General features: G+C 35.0%; 1 protein-coding gene across 3 annotated transcripts in view; it reads right to left on the bottom strand.

Moving 5' to 3' along the window:
* Positions 1–3,586: 3,586 nt before the first annotated feature.
* ATRNL1 (attractin like 1) overlaps positions 3,587–8,927 on the bottom strand; it is a 441,394-nt gene continuing 436,053 nt past the window's right edge. For 2 of the 3 annotated variants that reach the window (XM_042019404.1, XM_042019405.1), the window contains one exon: positions 3,587–7,490. In XM_042019404.1, the coding sequence (XP_041875338.1) occupies positions 7,366–7,490 (125 nt within the window). In that variant the 3' untranslated portion in view covers positions 3,587–7,365. The remainder of the gene's footprint in view (positions 7,491–8,927) is intronic. The other variant, XR_006014565.1, reaches the window with a different exon arrangement.

Genomic DNA, 8,927 nt, shown 5'->3' with positions numbered 1-8,927 from the left:
GCAGATTATAGAGAAGTCTAAGGGAAGGGTGGAACCTGAGGTCATAGAACATTTTGAGTGCATATAGTACAAGAGAAACCCCAAAAATGGGAACAACTGGCTGGATATTAACACTGGAAATGTCTCTACAGGAGACAGCCGTGTCCCAGCAGAGACAAATTAAACATATATGCTACAAGTAAAACTTACACATTCTGAGCAATTAAAGAAACACTGAGTAGCAAATAAGGACAGGTTTGAAGCTTTGGAAGATTTCTATTTGAATTGTGCAGATGACTCTAAGTGTAAGGTGATTGGAGATATTTTAGGAGAACTGCTGAAGAAACCAACAGTACACTCCAAGAGGAAAGATCAAAGATTTTGGAAAAGAATCAGGATCAGAATGTGGCAAGGACTGCCTTCAGAACCTGGATCAGGTTCATGACGAGATTGAATCAAAAGAAAATGCCAAGAGACAAAGCCACTACAGAACATTTGAAGGGCATGGTGGAGAGGATGGGGCAGAGAAGGAACGTTAATGCCTGAGAAGAAAGCAGAATCTGCACCTGGAGGAAAATACATCATTCTTTTGCCAATCTGATGAACAATGAAAATCCTTTCTTTCCAAAGAAGAAAGTTACAAAGGGATGGAGCCGAGCTGTTTGTGGAGCTCAGCTCCAAACAGATCCAAGAGGAAATTACAACCCTTTGGGAAGAACTTGGCTCTGTGTGTTGACAGGGTTGCCATTAAATTATTAAAAGCAGAAGGAGGCAAATGAAGCCAAAGGCTGTACAGAATAATTCTGTTGATTTCAGATAGCTGAAAAAATTTCAGAGCAATGGAAGTTGGTTTTCAGAAATGCAATGTAAAAGCCAGCGCAGTGAGTTCCTGTGTTTTTCTGAAAGCCTAAAAAGCCTTCTCAGAAAGGTTTACTTTTTTGTTTTCATGGGTTTTTTTGGTGGGGATTTTTTGGTTAGTTTGTTTGCTTGTTTGTTTTTTAATAAAGTAGGAACATATCAGTAACACCAGTTGGGATTCTGGAAAAGAGGTCTCCCAAATATGAAATAATCATGATACATTTGTAGATACATAACATTTTAGTCAGAATGAATACACACACTTCTAGATTTTAAGAAATCTTACAATGCTATATCGTGGCCTTTGAGCCACACTGGAGGAATTTATAACTCTGTAAGACATTTTTTAACAGGCATAGTCACAATTTGCAATGAAGAAGATGGAGCATGAAGAAGGTGTAAAATCTCTGGCCCATTTAATATAAATGAGGGATTAAGGCATGGAAATGCATTAGCCCTGATATTCCTCAGCGTGGTTAAAATGTTACATTCACTGACATTTTCAGACTACAATGGACAAAATAGTGGAGCACCTTTGGGATCCTGTGCTCTGGGCAACTGAGAATGAAGCAGAAGGTGCTGAATGAAAAATGGTTACTTGAAGAAGAAAAACAAAGAAGAAATAATATCAAATCAGACATCTAATAAGCCTGAATAATCAAAAATACAAGTAAATTGAATATACTAGTAAAATATTTACCAAGAAAAGGAAAATTACATTGATAAGGAAAATCAGGAGCAAATTTTGTGACCGCTGTTGTATGAAAAGCCACAGAGTTTGAATATCCGCCAGCAAATGGTTTGGCTTGGTTGTTGTTTTTCCAATTGTGTCTCAAGTTGAGGTATAAAAAAACTAACACCTAGCACTATGAAATGAATCTGATACTAAATAACTTAATAACTAAAATATACTCAGCACTCTTACAGTGACTGTTATTTTTAGATCAGTAAACGGCTCTGAGTACTCTCTGTACATTAATTAATTAATCCCAAATATTCCCATGTCATTAGTAAGGTTAATTTTATCATGTCTAAGTATTCCATTAGGAAACTTTTTTGCCATATTTCAACTACCTAGTTAGAAGCAGAAAACAATTACCTGTATTAATACATTTAAAAGATTTTTTTACCTGACCATTTGGCTTTTGGTGCTTTGGGAAGGGATGGGGAAAAAGGGACTTGCAGGAGTACTGACAAATTTCATGTCCGAGAGAAAGCTTTAGGAAAAAGACAATTTGTGTAGAGTTCTTTCATGAAAACATCCATACTGGTTATCCTAAACATTATGTTCCAAAATTATGTCTATTTTTTTCTCAAGTATATTTTATAACTGAATGTCTTAAGAGAACTTCAGGACTTCACATGAAAAGATAATTTGTGCTTCATGTTAATTCCTAAAAATCATATAATAACAATGACTTTTTATAAATACCAACCTGAGAATAATTGTTAAGAAGACCCAGACCCTCAGTAGAATAAGATGTTTGTGATATCTTCTGGGTCTTGAAGTGTATTTCAAGAGCTCCATTTTTGTCTTGCTTCTTCTCTAATGAAAGGTCTTTTAGAAAAAGGCATTTGCTAAAATTGGAAAATAGGATAGCTAAGAATTGTTTTGATAATAACAGAAAGAGAACAGTTGTTGTTAAGTGAGTAGCAATTCTGTAAAAATTTGTATTCTTTCTGTATTATTAACTCTGGTCTTAGCATGTAAGAACTGCCACAGGAAAATATACTAGAAAAGGAAGGATACAAAAGGATGGGAGACGCCTCACCTTCTGCACTCAGTCTTGGACATGCTGAAAATACTGATACCCAGATGATAATAACTGATAACAACTGAGAGTTGATAACATTTTCTACACAGTGTTTCAAGCACACTTCTATATCCTCACTCAGAAGGACCAAAACATTTAAGGTTTTATTTCTGTAGAAATGGCTGTTATTATGTACATAAACAGTCTCTAAGTTATTCTTCATACTTTTCAATATAATATGTGAGAATATGTGAGGAAACTGAGAGAATGTTCTGATTTACATCAGCTGTGAAACCAATTACATAATCCAATATCTATATATGTGTGTGTATATATATACACACACACACATATAGGCACACACACGCATACATACACACATATGCTTTAAAAAGAATTGTTTGGTTTGCCCATCAGTCCTACCCTTGCTTTCTCATTTTAGAAAAGTCAGTTTTTAACGTATCAGCAAGGGCACAGAAATGATGTTTCAACGCACAAACAAGTTTCAGCATACATGACCAAGCCTGGGGTAATATCAGTCCCTTTTCAGCCTCACAATAAATTTCGGAGAGCCACAAGAATTTCAACTATATCTCCAAGATGATAATTTTCCAAATCAGAAATACCTGCAGCCATAAAAATGGCCACATGTGGCCATACAGGCAGTCATATAGAAATATAAACAAACCTTATGAAAGTAAAATTGGATTAAATTAGGAAAAGCTGATACAACACATGTATGGCCCTGAGTTACACAAGCCCAGAGTCTGCAAGGCCTATTTTTGCCATCTTTGTCTTTCTTCACTAGTATTGAATGAGGAAATACAACTGAAGACATTATGGGAAGTTCTGGCCACCTGTAGACATCACTGGGTTTGCTATTATTTGTTATAAGCACCTAAAATAGCCTTGGATATTCCATGCTTTATTCTAGATCTGAAATAAGTATCAGCAAACTACAGTTTTTTAGGTAATGTTGCACCTTAGAGACTGGAAAAAATACAGTTAATTTATTTAATTTTCCCCAGTAATGTTAAACATTCTGAACAGCACAAATTTGCTTATAAAAAAGAGGGATTGTAAATTACCTTTAACAGAGAATTTTTCTTTATTGTCAAGAAACCTTTCAGATGCTTTTTAAAAAACTGGTAATGAAATTAGGTACATAATGATTTTATAATTTATATGAATACTAGGAAAGTTATTATGCGTGAAGATTGAACATCTGTTAAAGTGATCCCAAACTAAAATTCTTACCATCAGGATTCCAGCCTCTACATTAAATTATTTAGAAAATAATTATTGCTGCAGATTTTACACATAACAAATTCCATGCCCCAATCTGAAATTGTCAAAATGTTTTTGATTTGGGAAGATGAGAGGAAATCCTACATATAAAAAGAGCAGTCAGCTATGAAAATTCTCAAATCAGATGAATCTGAATGTTCCCTATTCATGCCTTAACATGTCAAGAATTTGACCATTTTTAATAAATAATTTTAATAGTGGCAACATACCAATAACCTTTTTTTTTTTTTTTGTATAGGTGAACAAATATTTCATTACATTTCATAGGAATGTAATGAATGGAAACAAATATTCTGAAGTGTGCACAAATTCAATTTAAGGAGTTTCAGGATTTTATATAAATATAGAAGTACAAAGAGGAACTGAAGTACTAAACATGTTACCATGGACAGTCTATCTCATATTTGGAACAGTAATTCATAGCTGCTGAATTTCCCTAAGCAGAATCCACGGACTGAGGAGGGGGAGGTTGAATCCTGACAATCAGAACTTCACTGGGGCTTACTTACCAGAACAGCACTTACTCATTTATTTTTCATCCAATATAAATCATGTTAAGAGTAAAACAGGGCATTCAGCATTTTCTGACTCTAAGAGAGGGTTCCAAAGTTAAACTGGAGAACAGGGTTTAAAAAAAAATGGCCTTTTCTTGATGCAATCATAATGTGACTGTTCATAAGACATCTCATCTGATGTACAGTGGTTGTCACCAAAAAGTTTGCACTTGTCAACAACTAGCAAAATGTAGTTATCAGACATTTATGCTATTTTTACCTTCCAAAAAGAAAGCTTTGGTATAAGATGTGTTTGCAAACTTCTTGTATTTAAGTGTGGCCATTATATAAGTACTTTAATTTACTTCATTATTATATGAATTTACTAATTTGCATGCAATCAGGGATCCTGGGAGAAGAAAGATACTTCAGAAAAAAAAATTCTCAGAGTGAAGGGAAATGCTGAATGATCCCATGACAAACATGCTTTTCTTGTACAATAAAATAACATTTTTTACCTGAAAACACAGTAAAATGGCTGATGACTACTTGCCTATCTTCAGTGTCACAATAAAATATTTTAATCCCTTTAAAACTCACACCTGATTTTCAAGTATTTTTCAAACTCTGGTTGAGATACAGAGGAATGTAATCCTGTATGAGTGAGCACACTAAAAACTCTCCTACAGGACTGGATGTTCTTTCTGTGGATGGGGTTTCCAGTACATTCAAAAAACACAAACTGTATATTTCTTATGCAAAATATTTAGGTTGAGGATAGTACAGAATTTGGAATATATTCCAGACAAGTGGCTCTTTCTTTTTCCTAAGTGTATGCATCATGTAAACCAGTCCCATTGATTTATATTCACTTGAACAGATCAACTTGAAAACTGGCAGAAAGGGTTGTTTTCAAAGGACAATTTTTTTCAATATACTAAGTAGCACTGGTTCAAAGTTCCCAATAGAACCTTTAAAAAGGAATTTTTAAAGTTTTAGGTTATATGAGGTCAGAATAGGCAATAAAAGTCACAAGATTGTGATGGCATTATTTCAAGATAATAATCTTATTTTAAGATATGAAAATACTGAAACAATCATGCCAGTATAAGAAATAATTATACCATAATTCATAAGTGCATAATTTATCAAAACAATAGAGCAGTCATGGTTAGATGCAACCTAATACTCCTGTATAAGATATAACTACATACTGTACAATTGTTCCTTTTTTATAATTATTTTTACACTTAGTCCTCATCCAAATTAAGCTGAGTACTTCTATGTATGAATGACTTTAGGAAATAAACACAACTCACAACAGGGCTTTATTACTGCTACTGCACCACCATGGCATGCAAGTAACTATGTAGTCAACTATAAACAGTAAAATGTCATCATCTTCCTGAAATAAAAAGAACATAAAAAATACAGATATAGTAGTAAACATCAATTATCTTTTATATCTTTCATATTTACCAAAAGTCTATCATTACATGAGACATTTATACCTCTGTATCACTCTCCTGTACTAGGATGGTGGCAAATTTGGAGTTAAACTATACTTTCAACAAGCTTGTACAAAACTACTAGTTTCATATTACACTCTGTCAAGTGTGTAATGCATAAATGAGAATATGACACATCTGCTACCTGCCCCTTAGCATTCTCTTATTCTTTTATATGTTGATGAATTTTGAGTAAATAAAAAGACCAAGGGCCATTAAAGCTGGTTGCCAGGTTATCTGTTGTGGTTATTGAACCCCCAAAAGACTACAGTCCTTTAAAAAGGAAACTTTCACCTGATTTTTGTTGTTGAGTACTGATTGTGTGAGGTTCCATACTGGTTGTTGGATTTGAGAACTAATGTTGGAACCAAGTTGGATTTCTAAATATTTATTTATTTATTTATTTACATTGGGCAATTCCTTAACAGGTGCTAAAGTGACAATGAGATGAAATTCTGCAGTTGTGAGGAAAAAAAATAACTATTCTGTATTACAAAAACAAGAGCCAAAGTGCTGACTGGGATTCATTTCTTCTGCTTGGAGGTCAGATAGATACTAGCAAATTTCAATACTGAAATGGGAGCAGGTTGAACAACAGCATGTTCAACTCTCCTTAGATTTGCAGTCTTGGAGACTCTCTTGGAAAAAAAGATTGTAAAAGCAGCTTTTCCATGCTCAGTTAATTTTTCTGATCATTTAGCTGGCATGGAGGATCCTCTTTGTAAAATATATCATCCCTAATTCTGGACAAACTCTGAGGTATAGAAACGAAAGCCCACCCATCACTCTTCTGCAGCCCAAAATATGTTTATGAGGTTTTTTTCAATGCAAAGAAAAAATAATCATGAAATGCTCAAATCATAGTATTTAATAGAATTATCTTTCAAATATTACATGTGGTGTTCTTGGGATACACCTTTGCTGAATTCAAAGGCTGCCTACCTCTTCTGGGCAATGATAAAAGAACACCTAAATCCAAATAGTTCTCTTTAGTTCCTATTTGCTGGAAAGAAAGCTTAGTGCCAATTACAAGGAAAGAACTGTACAATTCCTATTACATTAAGCTACACAAAAATTTCCTTTACTTTCTTGGAACTTGCTCCATTTTCAATCATACAATTTGCTTCTACATTACAAAAAAAAAGTGTTGTTTGTTTGTCCTAGTTCCGTTCAAGGATTTTCCCTGCTCTGATATGGTCAGGATTAAGAATACTAGGTATTTTATTTCGTATTTTGTTGATACCAGGATCCACTCTTTTTATTAAAGCTCATCAAGCATACTCATACCAACCACAAGTTTGTTCTGCTTTGGGGGATAGCAGGCTGTGTGACTAGAACAGAGCACAGTACCTCATGTGTTCATTCATAGATTTGCCTCCATAAAAACTGAGGCTGTAGTATAGCTTTCAATGGAAGCCATTTAAAAAGAAAACATTACAGAATATACAATTGCAGTTTTTAATCTCAGACACAAGTTCCTTGACGTGTTGAAAGGTGATGTTTTCGATTTCTGACTCCTGAACTCTTATCTTTACAGTCCGCAGGCTTCTGTTGTGAAATGTCTATCAGAGCACTTGCAATTGCAAGACCTGTAAGATAAATAAAGGAAAAACAAAATTTAATGCGCAGCTTTCCTGAGAAGAATTCCAGAGCAGCGTGATGGTTTCTTTCAAGCAAAGTTTTTATCGTTTCCCAGAAGTGATCAGTTTTATTTCGAAGTTAGATAACAAGTTCTCACTTTCTTAAATGCTACCTGGTAACAGTGAAGAAACAGTGGAAGGAAAAAGTGCAGTTAAGACACCAGACTGGAAATAAGGAGAACTGAGTTCCATTTGTGACTCCTACTTATTTGCTGTGTGATCTTAGCATGACCTCTCTTTATCACCATTTTCTTGGTTATGTGGGCCAGAAGCTTTCTGACATGAATTTTCTCATATTAAATGTTTGTGCATTGCATTTAGAAATGGATAAAACTATCAAATAAGAAAATAAGAGTGAAACAGAAACTGCAGTTAGGATAACATTGTACCCATGAATATTTGCCTTTGATACATATATATTTATAATTTATGTGTATATATATGCCTCTCTGATTAGGGAATATTCAGAGGTTAGTATTTACCACAGAAAGATATGAAAGTACCTTTATCTTTCTAGAAAGCACAGATCTGTAAACAAGCAGTGAGCCGTGATGGTCTGGACAAATTCTAAATGTTGTCAACTTACCAAAACTCTTCTTTTTTGGATTCTGGTTAATTTGTTGGTATTTCATGACCTGTTGTAATCTTCACAGGGTATTACCAAGGGCAAGGACAGGCAGCTTAGGAATCATAGAATCATAGGATATCCTGAGTTCAAAGGGATCCACAAGGATCATCAAGTCCAGTTTCTGGCCCTGAACAGGACAGTCCCAAGAATCCCACCATGTCCATTGTCCAGATGCTTCTTGAACTCTTTTAGTGCTGTGACCACTTCCTTGGGGAGCCTGTTCCAGTGCCAACTACCCTCTGGATGAAGAATTTTTTTCTAATATCCAACCTGAACCTCTCCTGACACAACTTCAGGTTGTTCCCTTGGGTCCTGTCACTGGTCACCACAGGGCAGAGATCAGTGTCTGACCCTGCTCTTTCCCTCATGAGGAAGTTGTAACTACAATGAGGTCTCCCCTCAGTCTCTTCCAGGCTGAACAGACCAAGTGACCTCAGCCACTCCTCATTTGGATTCCCTTCTAGACCTAAGAATTTAATAGTCTAAGAATTTACTCTTCCATTTGCTTGCTACTGCATACTTTCTAGAAATTAGTGACTTCTGAAATGCTGTGATTAACAACACACTTAATACATGGCAGTTCACACAGGTGATACTGCAATCCAATGGATTAGGAATATTCACACCATTCACATGTCCTACTGCAAAAAAACCACAAAAAACCACATCTACATATACCCAAAATGTAAGTAAGGATAGTCCTCCATGCTGCCCAAAACATCCCATTCTCCACCCAATAACATCACCACTCTCCAAAG

This window comes from Corvus kubaryi, unplaced genomic scaffold (assembly GCF_017639235.1).
Source record: "Corvus kubaryi isolate FWS band 111438036 unplaced genomic scaffold, C.kubaryi_AGA036_p1.0 138, whole genome shotgun sequence".
Lineage (NCBI taxonomy): Eukaryota > Metazoa > Chordata > Aves > Passeriformes > Corvidae > Corvus > Corvus kubaryi.
This window is presented reverse-complemented; position numbering and strand designations above follow the sequence as displayed.